Genomic DNA, 19666 nt, shown 5'->3' on the forward strand with positions numbered 1-19666 from the left:
CAGTTTGTAATCAAAGTTTACACCTCCCCAAGTTAGCAAGACTGACTTCTGAGTGAGCGTCGAAATACACACAATGGGACAAAAGCTCGCCGCACTTTGATTGAAAGCAGAGAAAGGCATCAAAGAGAACCAACCCCCTCTTCAATACAGGCCTCCAATATTTTCTTTTCCTTGGAAAAGTATATTTTCTTTTTGTCCAGGTCAGCCGGTGACCTAGTTGTTTTGAATTTTCCGCCGGAGAAGATTCGATTTTACCTCGGTTGAACTGAGGTAATGAAAGCAACAACTCTGGCCCATCTCCGGTGGCCTGCCCTTGTCAAATCCCCTTTAGTGGCTGATTGCTTTTTGATGGTGGTGGAGCAGTGATTGATCTCGAAGCGGTTTCTCCGGCACTGACCCCGGTAGGCGCATATTCGCCTATAATGAGATACTTCACGTCTACTTCAGAGACACTGGCCGACTCGAACGAACCCACTGCTTTATCCAAACTTTTTGTCCGCCTCTTTTTTTCCTTTCCTGCAGGGCGGCTTTGCTTTCTAAAGAAAAGACCCTTTGCCAAAGCAGATGAAAGCAAGATTTGCCCTTTTAATAAAAGTGCCGCTGAAGGTAGAAGCGGCTGAACTAGTTTGGCCAAGAATTTGCATATCTTCAATGCAAGGAAAAGGACACAAAGACATGGAGTGTCGACGAAAGTGAAAAGAAACACAATTGAAGGCCAGACTTTTTAAGTAACTTTAATTTTCCTAGTTTTTGTTGTAATTATTTCCAAACTTTTTTTAATATAAAATTCCAGGAAATAAGGCAAAAATTTATTTCATTATTTCACCCAATTTTTGTTGCAGGTAAAGTTCACGAAAACCGCTAAAACACAATTTGTTTGCTTCATCTGTGAAAAATAAAACTTTACCAAACTTTCTTCTTGCATCCCAGAGGGGTTAGATTGAAAAAGTTTTAAACCAAATACCCAGATAAATAGCACTGGGAATATGCACTACATTATTAGTAAGAGTCGTTTTTAAATTTAATTTTATTTTTGTCTATTTACAAATATTCTGCTCTTTTAGCCTTTTCCGCTTTGATTCAGCTACAGTGAAGAAAAGGTAGTGCAATTAATTACAACTCTAAACAGAGAAGACCCTTTTTAATAAGAATCCACTCGTTCAGCGCCGGAGCGAAAAGCTGTGTGTAATTTAGCAAGTCTGCGCCCGTCTTAAAACAGTCCACCCGCTGCCTTATCAAAAATTCAAGGCGTTGCTAACAGAAAAGGAAGAGCGCCCGAGCAAACAAAGCGGTCCCCCTTCCAGGCCGTTTTTGAAACTTGGATTTAATTGACGTTTGCCATTAGGAGAAAATAAAGTCGAATTCACTTTTCTCCCCCTGGTGCGCTTTCGGTGTCAATACAACGTGCGGTCACTTCAAGTTCTGCTCCTGAATGACGTAAGACGCGCTCGATTGTTCGAACGAAACGAAAAGGCCTTTATTTTCACCTATTTTGGTCTGACAAAAAACTGGCAGAAAACAACCTACAATCGCATGTTGTGGCGGGGCATGTTGTGCGTCAAATTAGGCTCGACGCGCGCGCGTGACCTGCCTAGCCGATTCCGCCAGTTTGTTTTTCCTTGAGATTATCATCCCCTGGGCGCGAATAGAACTCTACTTTCAAATCTATTTGCAACTAATACAGTTGTGCTTGATAACAAGAAAGAGAATTCCAATCCTTCAAACAATTAAATTCCGTTACATTCTATATACATTGAACAGAGAACATAGAGTTGCTTAATAATGTTTGTAAATGAAATACGTAGTTGCATAAGTTCTCTGGGGACGAGTAGCTATATATTCACCTCAATCAAAAGTCTAATCCCTAGGGTTGTTGCGTAAAATCTCATGGATAATAGACAAACTTCATCCAGGTTAATCACACAAACAAAAATAGTTTTGAAAAGAGCGTTCAATATTTGTGGCAACACTCGCGTTTCATTGAAGAAAGGCCGCATTATAAAACAGTTGCTTTTGTTTAATATTTTATTTGTATGTTTATTTATAAGGGATGCCTCTTTTTTTAATTTTTAAGCCCAGAAATAATTCTTTTTAGTTTTTGAATAATAAGGTGCGACTGTAAATTGAAATATTGATGAAGAATAACATAGCTTGTGACGACACATATAATTTTGGATATATATTTTTTTTAATTTCAATGTAATCTCAAATTGGAAAAAATTATTCTCTGGTATATGGACATCCATGACAATTTATGCTTCTTTTGACAGTCTGGTGTAGAATTTCAATTTTGTAGAATATTCATAAATTTATTTTTGTCCACATTTGCAAATTTGTTTAACTCCTGCAACGTTTATAATCGCCAAGAGGCTAGACAGTTAATTTTTAAGCAAGTGATAAATAAATTAGGAAAATAGTGTGATTTTCATATTAGATTGCTAAAATATCAAATTCAGAAAAATAATTTAATATTGTTCTGATTTTGAATGTCATTCAAAAATTAAATTATTAATTGTGGGAATGCAATAAATGTGAAAGAAAGATTTTGATAAATTTAAAATGGGCGAAAGTTTTAAGAGAAATTTGGTTGCCAATGAAAACAATAGGGCAAGCAAGGTCACAGAGAGCCACTGCACGCGGGCTGCGCGTTTTCGATGGTGATTAATTAAGCTTTACTCAGACAGCACTCAATGTGTGTGTCCGCCTGTCTTTCTTTCACTACTCACCTGCACAATGTTCCAGTAGGGCGTGACTTTTGCCAGGCTTTCGGTGACCTCGGAACAAGCACTTCCCAGAAGCATCGGCAGTTTGGTCGAGGGCCGCGTGTAGAGGGCATGGAAAAAGGCGTCCACGCCGACCCCGGGATCGCACTGAAACACAGCGGCAGGCACGATTTCAACAATCAAGCAGTGCTCATTAACGGTCGCCTGAAAAGAACAAACACGTTAAAAGGGTGAGAGGGTGCGGCGGCCAAATTGGCGAAACGCGACCGTCCGACACCCAATTGACTCCTTTGGCTCGAGCCAAATTAACAGCCTTTCATTTGCGAGTTTTCTTTCGCTCTCACCTTTCGCTAAAAGGTGCAAAATGTGCTGGATTTGCTTCTGTCTCTTTGTGCTTTAATTAATTAATTAGTTCTAATTTTACTTCAAAGTATTTTTATGCTTTTTAAGTCAAACCAATCCCAATAAAAAATTAAAGAAGTCACAATTTTAAAATATTAATTTAATAATAAAAATATAATAAAATTTCCTAGGATTTTTTTTTTAATTTTTTAAATAAATTATAGAAATTATATTTTCTTGAAAAATTTTACAATTGATACAAGTTAAGTTAAACTTCAAGCTATAAACTGGTGCTTTTAGGTTGCTTTTTCTATTTCCAATCATTTGAATTAAAAATATTTAATATTTTAAAAAATATTTAAATTTTAACAACAAGATTATGTTTAAATTTTTTTTATATTTCTTATACTACACTATAAATCATAGGTTTACAAGGTTTACAATATACAGACTTTATTTAATGCTTTGTGAAGCAAAATATTTATAAGCCACTTTTTTTGTAAGAAACTTTGAAGTCTCTTCAAATTCAATAGAAAAGGAAATATCTCACCAGGATATAAAAACTGCTTTCCTAGTAAAAAACTTTTCTGAACATAAGTGATTTCCGAGGCCGATTCCCTTGTTTGTCTAGACGCAGGAGCGAGAAAAATCGCCGTGCTTTGCGCGTCTCCGGCTTTAATTAGAACGTGCGCGTCGCTGCAACTTTTTGCCGAGCTTATTTCAATTTGCGTTGCCGGCGCGTGTAACGACGCCTATAACTCATGTGCTATCAAAAGCGTATGTTTTTGTTTACTGGCGCCCATTAGAGGCGCGATAAAGTTGAGGGTTCGCACGAGGAACGAAATCGAGATGCATATCAAAACAAACAAGTTCCCCTTCTGTCTCGCAATTTGTTACGCAAAAGCTTTCGAATGAAAGTTGAGCCAACTCTGGGCAAGTTCTTATAAAGAAAATTTGGGGATTTTCCGTACAAATGCTGATTTTCTTGACAGACGAATACAAGTTTTTATTTTCCAGTTGGCACACTGAAGAATTTCTCGTGTCACTCATAATTAAAATAATAAGAGAGTCGGTGTCGTAAAAGCCAGCACTCTCGTATTTTAGGAGAGTTTTGGGAATTTATAATGTCATTGCATTCCATTAGCCCGGGCTTTAATAATATGCGACCCCGGACGAAGGCTCGCAGCTCACGTGTGACCAAAGTTATAATGTGCTTGCGCATTAAACAATATCCACCCCGTGAAATTTGTATTAGCCTTTTGCACCCAAACTTCGGTGACCCTTGCATGTGGCAAAGTTTTCCGTAGCTGTACATGCTTTGTGAAAGACGAAACCAAATTTAAAAATCGTATTTCAAACTGTTATACCAAAAGCCTTTTTTTTTTTCATAAAGTCACGGTGTTTATGAAAAGGTCAACATTTTTTTTCATTAGCTTACAAATTAGAATAAAAACTCATTTAATAAGCTTTTTTTTAATTTAAAAAGCTTTCAATGAAGTTTTTATCACCAAAAAACTTAAAAATGTTGAAATTTTAGTAAAAAAAATAAAGAAAAATATTTTGCAGTTTTTATATTTTAATTGCATATATCCCTCTTGGAAGTGTTTTTGAGAGAAGCAGCTATTTTGTTAGTAACTTGAAGATCCATTTCGTTTTGCTGCATTTCAGTCTTAGCTCACAGTAATTACAACTTGATCTTTTAACAGCGGCACGATATGCAGCAAATTGAAATGCATTGTTGTGGCTGGGAGCGAAAAAGAGGTTCTCTTTCATTTCAGTGTTCATTTGTTCTTTGCGGCAGTCTTTGTGCAGCCGCCTGCTCTGACGACGATGAAATGCATTTCAAGCACCAACCAGCCCAGAGCGAAATTGCGCTTGAATAAATAAAAATTGTCCTGGTTTCCAGCCGCCATTGTCTCCAGCTTAAATTGAAACGTCCGCATTAAAAGCTAAAAGCATTAATGTTGAAATTTAGGACACTTTGTAACTAAAGTATGCAAATGTGAGCCGCGAATGTTGATGATGCTGTAAATGTACTTCAAAATCAGAAGAAAAATTTCATAATACTTTATTATTAGTTTATATTTTTTAAGACTAAAAATTAGTAATTTTAACTACCCATTTAAAAATATTGCATTTATTAAAATTTGGAAAAATATAAATGAAATTATAATTCTGAATAACATTTAAAAAAGATCTGTAAATAAATATTTAAAGGTTTTTTATGAATATTATTTGCATAAAAATTAATATTATCATAAATGAGAAAATGCACAAAAAGTGTGAATTATTGCTAAAAATCAATATGAATTTTCTAGTGCAGCCATTAGAGACGCAATGTCCTCATGGAAGTAAAAGGCACTTGGAAGAATTCAAATTTAGGAAATACGCGGCGTGTCTAGTGTGCAAAAAGCGGAATCGTTTATTTCCTCTGCGCTGCTGAGGCCCTCTTCAGTTCCCTTTCACTTTCGACGTTGTGGCAGAATAAAAAATGGAGAGTAGGAAAAGGAAGCGGCTTTTTGCAAAGAGCCTTGAAAATACGAAAACGCCGCGCGTTTGCATTTTATTCAAGTTGTAGAAGGCACTCGAGTAAACGGCCCAAAAACACGCTCGCCTTGTTGCGGCCGCGCTAACAATCCTGCATGAAAACCTGATCTACATCACAAGTGCACACTCGAAATTTGCATCAAAGCTAGCGCGCTGCCAGTTTATACATAAATAAATAAATATGAGCAAACGAACCATCCTGCGCTAATGCGGGTGATATATTAAAATAAAAAAATGTAATGTGGGAGGAGAGGAATTTGCGTCATTTGTAATTACGCGAGGCGAGACACAGCACCTGCGCGCGCGACTCGCTCAACTGGAAATTGTGTTTATGGAACGGCCTTTGAGCGAGGCGAAATTCGCGCGCGAGAGAAATGTGATTCGCGACAAAAAGTGAGCGAAGCTCTTGCGACTCGGAGCACACGCGAGCGGGAATTCATTTCTTCGGAATTAATCTTGGAGAGGGTCTGCTTTCCATTTGAACAGGGAAGGTGCGTGCGGAATGCGCGCTGTGCAGGGTTTGACCGCTGTGCATTGCTGTCTGCAACATAACTTGTTTGAATTTAATCAGGTCACTGCTTCTATTTCCTAGTGGTTTCTTATAAAGTTTGAATAAAAATATAAAGTACAACATTAACTTTCGGAAAAATGAAACAAGAGAATAATAATTTAAAAATATATTAGTCGCGGTAAATTTAAAGTTTCTAAAATTTTATTTTATTTAATATAAAATACCATTGTATTTATTTAATTATTTAATTTTTAACTATCTATCAATTTAATTTATAATATTATATATTTAAAATTAAATTTTAATTTATTTATTGAACACCAATTTGCAAAGTAATTTTTAAAATTGAAGTCCTACTTTTAATTTATTTTACAAAATTTTATTGAAAAAAAAAAATATAATTTATGAATAATATCAGGATTCTACTTAATTCTTTATGTTTTTAGTTTTAAGAAGTGTTAGTTATCTCTCCACACCAATATCATCTTATCATTTTTAAATTTCATTCCAAAAAACAAAAATTCCAGCTTGCCCCATTTTTAATTTTCATTTTTTGTCCCGCTGCTGGATTCAAATTGGTTTGATTAAAAATTAATGTTTTTATCTCTAATATCAAAATTTTTGCCTGCTCCATTGGAATGAAATGCGCACCGGCGGAGGAAGAACCACTTGAGCTGCAGCAAGATTTCCAAGGGTGAGTGGCCAGATGGCCAATAAGCCACGCAAATAAAGCACCCTTACTCGCCACTCAATAACCCTGATGTGCAGAAATGCGTGTTGGTTGGGCCGAGGCTGCTTCGGCACTAGAACACAGCCCGACCCTCAACGGTCCAGGGGAATCTCATTCCGATACGTTTAACAGCAATTTGATTCTCAAGTCCAATAAAAGAGCGCTCGGATGGAGACGTCGGGTTGAATAAAAATGGTCGCGTATCGAAACGGGTCTGAATTTTTAGTGATGCTATGCAAACGAACATTGTTATCTTTTAATTTCAGGAAATACATGGAATTAGATTTTGAAATTACCTGTAAAGAAAAGAAAAGAAAATCATGATTATGTTTCAAAACAAAGCAAACTTTCATAAAAGTAATTTTAAAGCATTTACATACTTTGCATCTTTATATCATTAATTTGATTATTTTTCATAAAATAAAATTTACAAAATTAACATTCCCTCCATTGTTTCTTTGAATTGCTCATTGCTCCGTGGATAAAAATATCTAAGTCAAATTTATGAAATTTTTAAATTAATTAAGAAATGCGCATCATTAATAATGTTGCAGCACGCGGCAAATGTATCTACAGCCCAAGATAATAGCTTTGCAGTGTGTATGAAACTAAAATTATTACTTAAAATTCAAAATTTAATTAACGACTTGAAAAAAATAATAATTTTATTTAAGTTTTGTCTATTGCATACCTTTTTCATAGCAAATTGAAAACAGGAATAAAAATGACAAAAAAATGACATTCAAAAGAATTAGAGCTAGTTGGGGAGTATTTTTTAAAATTAATTGGCCTTCATTCCAGAAAAAAGCATCTCTAGTTCGTGCTTAATCGCGGGAATTGGGAATGATCGGACCAAGATGCGAAACAAGAGGCGGGGGTGGGTTAACGGAGGTGCTGCATCATCAAAAAATCGACGACACTCCCCGCCCCAATTATGAACAGAGTGCAGCAGCAGGTTTCTCTGCTCTCGGCAGGGGTGCTCGCTCGCTCGCTCTTTGTGTCAAGAAGATTTTTCCTTCCGTGCCGTTTGCAGGTCGATGGAGATGCAACCAAGAGCCTTGAACTCGCGTCGACCAGGAGCGCCGAAATTTATTCAATCAACGGGAAAAATAAAACGAGTAATTTTGGCTTTTCAACTCGAATGGAGAGAATTGATTCGAACAGCGAAACAGATTTTTGTGGAGCTGCGTGCCAGCGGCATTTGATAACGCCGGCCATTTATTCTGCCTGGCTGACGTTGAAATTCCTACTTTTATTTACGCTGATATACGCCGGCCCGAGCGTTTCGCTTTTCCTGCGCACTAACCCAAAAATCATTTTTGCTCAAAACAAAACCGCGCCAGCACAGCCCGTCGGGCGACGAGATAACGTCTTTTCCGACCTTATGGCGTGACAGTTTTTAAATGCCATTGTGTTCCAGTAATCGGTTTTTGCAACAAAAGAGTAAAGGGAAAGATTTTTTTGTAAATTTCGTTTGAAATTTTCAACCATTTACAAGTAAATAAAGTAGAAATCCATTTAATTAGCTTAACTTTTGATAAAAAAGTGAGCAAAAAAACTGACCGATTAGCGAATCTGGAATTACTGGAGTCCACATTTGCATTAATCAGAGGACCTGAAGGCATTCTTCTCTAGGCGATTTAGGTAATTTATTTAAATAAACTTGGTTTCTGGGTAAAGTTAGTAAATTAATTTTCAATTTGTTTGTTTTTTAGTCTGGCTATTACGCTTTGTAAAATAATTTAAATTTATTGTGATAATACCAAAGGAAGGAAAGTTTTATAACAAGAATTTTGCAAAAAAAAGATATTACTATTTAAATAAGTAACTTTAGTTGAAGTATTAAATTTTTTATAGTATTGTTTTTTGGTAAAACTTATTGACCTTTTTTTAATGTATAGAGGACTTTGCTTCTGCAATTTCGTCGTTCATGACGTTCTTAATGCAATAACTTTGACCATAACACTTTAAAAATGAACAAATTTCAAGTTGGATATCAATTTTGCAATCATGATGAAAATGTTTTTTTTTTTATCAAAGGTAAACAAGCGGACTGTATCCATTGTCATATGCATTCCGCAACTCTCTCTTAACAATGCACGTCTCTTGCACGTACGAACGTGAAGGCAACTATAAAGAAAATTGACTGATAGCGACGATGTTTGCGGGTGACATATTGTGGCTACATTGCAGTTATTGCTCAATACACGGGTAGTAGTTGCGCGTGCATACTTCATCGCAACACATTCTATCGCTGCTGCACCAACTGTGCGCTAACGAGTTGTCTTTTTTTCTCGAACTCTGCAAACACAACAGACTTGCACGGACCAATAAGTTGTTGCGGTTTCAAATCGATATTCATGCCGGAGAACTCCTCAATAAATGACATTTTTATGCACTGTCAGGTGTCACACTGGGATAAAAAATTTTAATTGGCTTTTTACATCACAATTTTCAAGTTAAATAAAATTACAAAATTTTCACAAATTTTGTACTTTATTTCCAAACCCATGTTAAACACGAACACGGTGTATGGATTTTTGTTAGAATTTCAGTCAGGTTCAGCCTTCATGGTGCTTTCAACCGTCACATTTGAATGTGATTGATCGGAATTTATGTACAGAATTGGAAATAAAAGGCCGTTCACGAGGATTAGCCCGTGCGGTTGGGGTGCACGCGCGCGCCTCTGGTTGGATTCGCGATTGCCGGCCATTGTAATGGGCCGCTGATTGAAAAAGATGATTCCCGAGAGACGCCCTCGGCTTTTTTCATTCCTCCCTAAATGATCTGTGGCTGCGCCCGGCCCATGCACGTGCGCAGGTGGGATTTAGTGAAAACTTCATTTTTTTCCGCGGCGGCAAACGGAAGCAATTTTTTTTCTGAAATGCGCCGCTCAATGAGTACATATGCATTTTACATCGCGACACGAGTGCCTGTGAGAGCGAATAAAATTTTCAACGCTGTGAACACGTCAGCTGGTTTCACGCACAACGCATTCCAGCAGCAGCGCGCGGCTGAACCAAACGCTCAAATGTCAAATTAGTCCGCGTAGAGGCCAACGGCTGATCTGAACCGCGCACGCCAGCATTTTTCTGCCCTTCCTGCCCCGCCTTTCATCCTTTATTTTTCATTTCACATATACCTGTGTGATTAGAAATGATGGCGGATCCCTGGAGACGTGGAAATTTTGCGTCACAGCATCGCTCGGAGTGGCTCGGAGCTTGGAAATTGAAATTGCAGCAGAAAATTCAAAGACTGTAGATTTGAAAGTCTCTCTTAATTGAAATTATTTGTAATCAAATACTACCTTCAATTAAACAATTGTCAAAAATTAAAAATGATTCCAAAATTTAAATTTTTTTTTCAAAATTCTGACTTGCAGAATAACTTTTGTTCCGTTTTCCAGTTAAAATTTGTATACAATTGTTTCATTGATTTGAATATCTATCAGAAATCTTTCAGGTGCTTCATTCAAACTTCACATGAAAACTAACTTTTATAATTTTTAATCAGCATCCTAATCAACTATCTCATTGCAACGCTTTGTACAACAACAACAACAACAACAAACTTAGAAAAGTGTTTAGATGTAAATTTTTAGTTAACCAAGAAAATTTAAAAATAAAAAGAGCCGAAGTAAATATTTATTTAAAAAGCATAATTCATCAGTGACTAATTTTCTTTAATTAAATTATGAATCTTTTAGGGATAATTTAAACCTTGGAGAGCAATATATAAAAAATTTGAATAATATCTAACACACAAAATTGTTTAACTGGCTTAACTGTATTAATCACTAATAATTTAATGCCTTTTTCTTTTCGTGAGTTCTGAAAAGCTTTCTTCTTTATCAATGAAATCGGAAATGAAAGTAATGCTGTACAAATCCTGCTCATTGTCAATCCTCGTTGAAATTGAGGCGTGCGAATCTATTTTTGGAGAGAGTAGGTGACCCCTTCGGAATGAGTTCTGACACACTTTCGGCCCACACAGCTGCTGCTCGCGGTAATTGAGGAAATGGAGGCGCTACTATCTTTCCTGCTCAAGTGCAAGACGGAGGGTCACGCTCCATGGCGTGTGTCTGTGCGCTTGTGTCGCCTTGATTTTACTTTTAGTTAGACCCTCGAGTCGACGGACGCGGCGATCAGGAATAGAATTATACGTCGGCGCCTCTGCCTAGTCTATGCAGGAAATTGCGAAAGTCTCCAATCAAGATTACGCACAAGTGCTCGGGGTTTCACATGCGTTATTGAAACTAATGCACTTACGCAACCGATGCTTGATTTAAACTTTCAAGGCTCTATCGGAAATCATTAAACCAGGCAAATTCAAATAAAACGAGACGATCGTTTGCAGCAGTTGTTAGAGTCCAATAACGTTAAGCTCCGGCTTCAACAAAATAAATAACAATGGAAATATGAATTTACACAGTAATAATTGTCCTGCTAACTTCCTTGTTGACCTTGAGGGAGAAATAATAAGTTTTTGAAAATACTTTTATCCTGAAGAACCACATAATTAAAATATTTAATTTTGAGATAAAAAAATCTGATTGTTTGAATTTTTTAACTTAAGTGAATTTATTACAAGAGCTCATCCCGCCTTAAAACTTGCTATGACCTGAGAGATTTTGATCATATTTCAAATCCATATCATGTGACCTTTCTGTCAATTTTGAAGTTCAAGCTGACAAACTTGATTTAAAAGCCTTGGGTTCATATTAACAGCGTTAATTTAATTAAAAGGAGTGAATAATCAATGTTTTCTACTTCATTCGTAAAGGAAAAATTAGATCTTGAAAGAAATTAGCGTGACACACTGAAAATCCCGGAACATCTGAAATCTGAGTGGCAAAGGTGTCTAGCGAGCTAATGGTTAGCGCCATCAAGCACACGCTGGTCTTATGAGCCGGCATTTATTTTCCAGCCGCACGACAGCAGCCTGAACACACAGCCTCATTTATAATCGTTCTTAGTTAATCCCTGCACTCCGGAGCAAGACAAGCTAATTAAAATGCAGCAAAACCTCGAAGGGCACTCTTGCAAGCTGGGGAAAGGCGCGGACGGAAAATCGATCGGTAATAAAACGGTTTCCTGCCGCGAAAGCAGCTAGTCGTTTATCCACATCTGTAATAAATGTGAGTGCTCGCGGCAAGGAAATAAAGGTGCGAAAAGGTGCGGGGGTTAGAGGTAATGGCGGGCATTAATAATTGGGCCGCCGTTCGTGCGGCGCTGTCATAAATTAAGCGCGGCTGAAGGCATCATCGTGCAGCAGTGTTTTGATTAATTCCAAACACCGTCGGCAACAAAGCGCCTCTTGTTGTTCGCCCGCTTTGCGTTTCTCAGCCGTTTGTTTGCCAAATCGTGTCAGGGCCTTTGTTGGCGCGTTTCGCTCGAAATAGTATTCCGTCCGGCCAGTAACCCCGTTCTAAAATCGCATTTTAATTGTCGATTCATGTCACTCAAAGTGAAAGTACGGTTATGCAACACGCCGGATTGGCACGTCGGGCAAATTGCCTATCTCATATCATAATTCACGCACAGCCTGGCATCCCATTCGATCAGGAAGTCTTACGGTTGCAATCTCTAAGTCAATTAACTAGACTAGCTAGCATCCTAGTAGTTTGCAATCTAGATGAACAGCGGTAATTAATTTCACTGCGTATCAAAGCTGCGATTAGTTCAATTTACTTTAATGGACCACTCCTACAAACTGCGGAACAAAGTTATATTAACAAATCTGTTCTTACGATCAATTTACACAACACATTACAAAAAGGTCTATATTGCCTTGAGAATAACTGCATTTTCTCTGATACTTATTTCAGTAAAATGAAAATACAATACATTCACACAAAAAAATTAATTAATTGAAACATTTGAGTTGATCAAATATCTAAAACTCAAAATTTAATTTAAACGATTAAAGGTGTAATTCAAATAAAAAAATATCAAAACATTGATAAGACTCAGTTCTGTCTCCTCTAAATTAGAGGTAAATTAGAGATACATTAATAAAACACAATTGTAACTAAATTTCGAAAAACCAGTCTCTTCCCTTTAAGAAGTAAATTTTGAGAAACCTTATTATTTGTCATAGATCTAGAAATGCGTCTCCTGACCCACAGGCGCATTTTCTCCTTAGTTCAATTATTTTTGTTTCATTGAGTGAAATGGTCATCTTTAAACTCTTTAAATTTCTAACTGCCGAATGAAGAAATTAAATAAATAGCCGTCCGTAGATGTAGCTAATCGCTTCAATAAGTTTTTTTTTTAGATTTGCGAGAAAACGTGGTGATATTTGGGGTTGCTCATAATGCTGATTTAGGCAACTCACATGTTGCAAGAAGCTGCCTACTTCACAGGGTTTTCCGAGGGCCCTCACCTTTGACATTAGAAATTACATCCCTGACCAGTGCATCAAACAAAATCCAAATTAATATATGACTGGCGGGCAAAAGGAGCAAATATGCCGCTATTTGCCAGTAACTGCATGTTGATTTGATGCCACAGAGTGGGCAGAGCTCACATGTAATCGAGTAAAAATGATGGAAGTGATGGTACGCAGTCAACCGCCCAACGGCAGCGGTGGTACCGCAAAATTAATTTCAATCAAGTGCGTCGATGCTATTCACCCGCTCAATTTAGAGCCGGAGGCATATTTTGCCTATTGATTTCTGTCAGTCACGTTTGTGATGAAAGGCTCACGTAACCCCCACATTTTTATGAGGCAGCAAAAAATTTAAAAAAATTACAGGAGGGAGGGTAAATATTGATTTGCTTATAATGAGAGAGGAGCAAAATTTAATTTTGAAGCGTTTGCTTTGATTTTCTTTTCTAAAGATTAAATAGAAGTGTGTCTGTCTGCTTTAATAATCACGTCAGCACAACAAAGTTCCATTTCCACCAACGTCTTTTTAATTTCCGGAGTTGCTAATTTTTCTTCGCCACCAGCAATCTCATCAATATTCAGACTCCTTAAAATGGAGATGAGAATAAAAACTCCATCTCGCGGTGAAATTCGCGCCGCCTCCTTTCGAGCTGATTTAATCGAAAAAAAAAAACGAAAATATAAAGAAGAGTGCATCTCAGGTTTCCACGCGCGGATTAGGTTACGTAAAGTGGTGGTGCGCGCAAGTCCCGATGATATTATCAGCACTAAAAAGCACTTCGGTGTCGATATTAAAAACGAGAAATTGCAAACCGCGGCGTAATAAATTGGGTAATTTGCCGCTGAAATTGCCAATTCGGCACATTTACTGCGCGCGGCTTCAGTTTGGAGAGACACGCACACTAATCCGGCTTGCGATACTTAATCCTTATAGGATGCCTAGCTGTTTTGTTCTGCTGCTCAGTACTGAGGAGGTACATAAAATAAATACTGGCCGGGGCCCCTCTTTCCTAAAATGGTGCAGTTTCCGCTAAAATCTGCCAAGGTCGGATCTTAATGCATTTTCGGTATCGGATAACTATAAAAGCTTCTTTTTGGCCAGCTGCTAACCTTGAATTTAATTTTCCACGCGTCATGGCGAGATCCGTTATGTTGAATTGTGTTAAAAATTAAAAAATTTACCCAAGTTGAGGTCCCTACAGCTGAATTTGGGATAAACCAGTCCAAAAATTTGACTATCAGTGATGGCGGACCGAAACTTTTGGTAACATAAAATTTCATATTAATCAATAATTTCAACCACCTTAATTCCACCTTCCCCACAAAAAGTAAAGCTTGCTTGTGAGTTTTTCTTTTCACGTAAATGGCGTTGCAAGAAGAGAAGCAATTTGGAAAAATAATTTCTCAGAACCAATTTGGCGGAAGAAAATGGGCTTCTCTTCAGCAAGCTTGCTTTTCCCCTCATTCAGTTTACATCAAGTGAATGATTTTTTTGCACTGCTTGCTAGTAAATTTCCTCTTTTTTTGCAAAAGAGCACCAAGTTCCGTCAGCGTTTCCTGCAATAAAACCGGCGCACTCCCGTGTGTATTTAGTGTGTTGAAAAGCCGTCCAAACACACAAACTACGGCACAGATTTCACCGGCCAGAGTGCTTGATTCCGGTGAAAGCCCGCATGGAGCGAGCGAAAGTGCTATTGGAATAACGCGAACCGACCGGCCGGCTAGACTGAGGCACTAATTGAAAGGCCCCAAGAACACAAAACTTTTCATCAAACCAACTAACTACGCACATTGTTCCATTGCCAGTTCACTCTTCGTAGCAGTTGCAGGGAGCGCGTTTGTTATAACACCGTTGGATAAAATCCAGCTACATTTCACTGGTAAAAGTGTGCGAATTTTTTAATTGTTTGAAAGTTAATTCTTCCCACGGAGTGGATTAAATTTTTTGGTTATTTTGACTATTTGACATGCAAGACACTGAAAAAATATATTATTTAATGATAATAATAATAATAATAATATTTTTTCAACTTTATGCAAACAGACCTTTAGAAGTATATGTTGTATATTTTTTAGCATTTTTGTAAATAATGTGAAGAACAGTAAATAAGAGAAAAGAGAATCCTTCCAAAAATAAAGGAATATTTTTCATACGTAAGTCCATAGAAATCTTATATATAATGATTTGTTGGATTCAATATTATATGATTAGGTTTTTTTTTTAATTGTAAATGATTGAAATTCAATCGTTACACTGTAGAAAAAACTTTGTTTCCATTATCGATCTTCAGTTAGTTTCTCCGTGAAGCAGTGTATTGTTGATTATTAATAAATATTTTATTTTTAATAGAGGAAAGAGTCATAATATTTTAATATTTTAATTGAATAAAGTAACGTATGTATTTATTAAAAATGAAATAAATTATTTAAAATCATTACTTTGGTAATAACTGTCATTTTTTTCATTTCACATTTTTAGAGAAAAACTACCTGAATGAGATGCTTTCTGGAGATTATTACATTGGCAAGCACATACGCGTCAGTCGATGGTCTCGATGGATGAGGGTTTTGTGAGACTTTGCGGGTTTCTGAGCAGATGCTTGGCAATCCGAAAAAAGACGCAGGGAAGCGAAAGCATGCTGGATCAAACCGTCGTTGACTGGCCTCCATCGCACGGACATTAGGAACGAGAGGGGCTTTATTTTGTGTGTGCAATGAAAAACGAACAATGGCCACCAATTTGCGGTGTGGGTATTTAGACATTACAAGCAGAGAGGGTCGTCCGCGGGTGGAATTTCGCCGAACGTACCTGTGGAACTAACCGACCGACCGGCCGGACGTGCAGCATTATATTTTAAGCATTGTCAGCCCAGGCCCATGAATAATAAAGCGTTCTACGAGCTGGCGAGCTCTCTTCCTCTGGAGATGTCCCTTCAAGCTGCGCCGGGATAAATGTATCTAAAAACAAACGGGCACGCTCCTCCGTCCACTCAGCCTTCCTGGCTGTAAGCCGAGCCGAGGCAAACAGAAGAGATACCATCGAGTGGATTCGATTCTGCTTTGTTACGTAACACACAAGCTCTTAACAACAATTTCAAGAGCCATATTCTTCCCTAAAAATCAAAATGTATGAAAGTTCAAATAGAGAGTAAAAGAAGAGTAAAAAATAATGTATTCTGTAAACTGCCCAGAGATATAAAATGCATTAAAAATGATTTAGTAAATTGTTAACGAAAATATTAACAATATTTCTATTTCGTGCGCGCTTCAATAAATGAATTTTCTCAATAAATTATGTATGTTTCAAAAATTTGATAATTGATCTCTTTAGTTAGTAGCATTTAAGAGGTTGATAAACGGAAAATGAACTGCAGGAGAATAGACTGCATAATTATTTATTTTATTTAAAAAAATATTCTTTATGACATTTGAAATGTATCTTTTGTATCTATTGTTTTAAAATTTTTCATGGGAAAATTTCGAGAAATTAGTTAAAAACTTTAGCATTCATACAGCTGTGTAGGTGATACAAACTATTCATTACATTAAACAAAATAAATCGATATGGTTAATAAGAATTGTAATGTAAAATTTTCGCATTCACAAATTACCTTAGCCCAGTTTTGTTTTGCAAGCAATCTCCCGTTTTCCTTCTTTGCAAAATCTCGAGGTCGGGGTGCTTTAAAGATGCAAGCATATGGGAGCGCCGTTGTAATGAGGGCCATTAAGGTGTCCCCTCGACTTTTCGCAACTCGAGTGAGATCTTCCTGGCAAACGGGCGGAACGAGCCAGTTCCGGCGACACCTGTGCGCCTTTGCTGTACCGCACACAATGCATGTAATCAGACCCGCTCAGCCCACCGTATTGTTTAAAACCTGTAATCCGTGTCGGTGCGGCGAAATTACCAATGCCCAGCACGCGTTTTAAACCTGCCTGCGAACGACAACTGCACACAATATTGGCGATATAGTTGCAAATTGTGTTTATTGATATATCACAAAGGCAATTGCTGCCCATAACGGGATACATCATTCATACATTCAAAATTATACAAATTCAATACAATTGAGAGAAAAGATGAGAGTTTTACAAACAAAGTTTTACATGCGAAATTTCACAAACAAAATTTTCAATTACAAAATATAAACACAAGAAAAATAACAGTAGTCAAGTTCTTTGGACATTTTTTTTCTTTTTCTGGATGCTGAAAGCTTGCATTTAAATGACTGCCGATATATTGCAAAGGGCAGGCATTGTTGCGTTTGTTGGGCGATATGGCTTATTGTTTTGATGTCAACATGCTTGTCAAACGTGCGCAGCGAAATTGATTTTTTTTTATATAAACTCACAAAAGCTTTTGTTAAAGACACAGGCATTTTCTAGATTTCCAGACAGATTGAAAACTTTTATCCATTTTCTGTCAATTGCTGTGTGTTCGTCATCATCAAAGTAAAATGAATATATTATTTTTATTATTTAGGAAGTGAAGAAAACGAGCGTTGTCCTCGTTAAAAAAATTGTTTTTATGTTCAACAACAAAACAGCTTTACCAGTTTTGGTCACAGTCTCTGCGACCCTTTTTCTTTAAGCAAGAAAACAAAAAAAATCAAAAAAATTTAACAAACCACTTGAACAATATAATTTATATAAATTATATTAATATACAGTTAAAAATATATGACTATTATATCATTATTATATGAAATAAATTCTATGATGAAATTTTAAAACTAAAAAACTAATAATGGTAATTTATGTACCAAACTATTTCATGAAGGGAGCTCAATATTGTATTAGTCTGCAAGAAAAACGTTTGCTCATGGGATAGGTTTGTAGTGTTAATACATAAATTTATTTTTTATTAGTTTTAAGATTTCGGTTTTTTGCTTATGTTTTTTTTTTCAAGTTTGCTGATTTTTTAATTAATTTTTTTTTTCATAGGGTTGCAGACCGTGATCACAGCTTTAGTAGAGCCGTTTTTTTGTTGAATAAAAAACTTTTTTTCAACAGGTACAAAACAGTATTCTTCACTTCCATAATCGGTTCCTCGAGTGCTGATTCCTTGATAAAAATTTTATTTTTTACTAGAAATAATAATTTGTCATTGGCCTGTAATTCACAATCGGGTTTTGTTTGCTCGGTTGTTATAAACTATGAATTATGAATGAATGTATATTTCAAGACATTTTTTGTCTATTCTGTCTCTGTATTTTTTGACGTAATTCTCTCTCTTGTAACGAATAATCAAATTTATAATGTTAAATTTTGGAATGATGCATTTATTAGGGCAGAGAAAGTGATACATTAATGATCATAATTTGAAACTAAATCAATATTTGTTCAGCTCTTTGAAAAAAAGGAAGAAGGTACTTTTGCATAGGTTCAATTTAGACTTTGATTGAATAGAAAAACATACGCAATGAGGTAAAAATATTTTTGAAAATATTTCAGATGAGTTCATAATACTTAACTCCATATCAATGTTGCATTAAATTAATCAGAATGACGTGATGTCATTCTGTAACAGGTTCTTTCTGACGGTTCTACATGAGTGAGTGATTCTTGCCCGCACGACGTGGCGTCTAGAACGTGCGGAACGGTTTCGCGCCGCTTTTAGCTGACGCACTTCATCGGAGAGTGCCTGCCAACGGCGGCCGGAGGCTAAAAGCCGCGACATTCACACTGATTCGATTATCGCGTCGCGTCTCCTCCATTCAGCCGCCTAATTAGATTCCAATCACTGTGGGAGTACGACCTGCGCTCAAGCGCCGGCGCTTCTTTCGGCATCGTTTCACCAACTGACAGCGCTTTGCCCTTTACTGCCAATCTAAAAAGAGGGAAAATTTGCAGTTGACTTCGAGGCCAATTCGGTTTCTTCTTCTATTCGATTTAGGAAAGCACAAATCCAAGATCTGACGGGAAAGGTTCAAAGAAAAATTAGCTTTTACCGTCAACAAAAAAACACGCCTAATAATTGAATACAAAAGGCTCAATCCGGCGTATGGGGTTTTATTTTATTTCAAAAGTTTTAGCAAAAAATTTTTTAGAGGTGGTGCCTAATTGTCCAAAAATAAAATCCCAACATACTTGTAATGAATTTTTTCTATAAATTGGGACAAATAAGAAAAAATAATAATAATGAAACGATGCAAAAATAATTCACACTAACCGTATGAGAATCAAAGCCAAAGATAATTAAAAAATTTATTATGTGTTGTAAACAAGTATACGTAAAATTGCAATTTTGTTTTGTTCATATGTCACATGCGTTGTTTCAAGTCAATGATGAAATATCGATACTACCAAAACTATTGCAAATATGCTCAACCGAATTCAAAAAATGACGAGTCACTGGTTCAGAAAATTAAAGAATTGTCGGATTACACCAAAACGTGGCTCTTTTTTCGATTACAAAGCGCAAAT

General features: G+C 36.7%; 1 protein-coding gene across 4 annotated transcripts in view; it reads right to left on the reverse strand.

The window, feature by feature from the left end:
- The window catches only part of LOC132197827 (gamma-aminobutyric acid type B receptor subunit 2), a 56255-nt gene that overhangs the window by 19671 nt on the left and 16918 nt on the right, over window positions 1–19666 (reverse strand). For 3 of the 4 annotated variants that reach the window (XM_059621402.1, XM_059621403.1, XM_059621401.1), the window contains one exon: window positions 2727–2870. In XM_059621402.1, the coding sequence (XP_059477385.1) occupies window positions 2727–2870 (144 nt within the window). Of the gene's footprint in view, window positions 1–2726; window positions 2871–16854; window positions 16986–19666 lie in introns of those variants that run through there. The other variant, XM_059621404.1, reaches the window with a different exon arrangement.

This window comes from Neocloeon triangulifer, unplaced genomic scaffold (assembly GCF_031216515.1).
Source record: "Neocloeon triangulifer isolate White Clay Creek 2 clone unplaced genomic scaffold, ASM3121651v1 ptg000012l, whole genome shotgun sequence".
NCBI lineage: Eukaryota > Metazoa > Arthropoda > Insecta > Ephemeroptera > Baetidae > Neocloeon > Neocloeon triangulifer.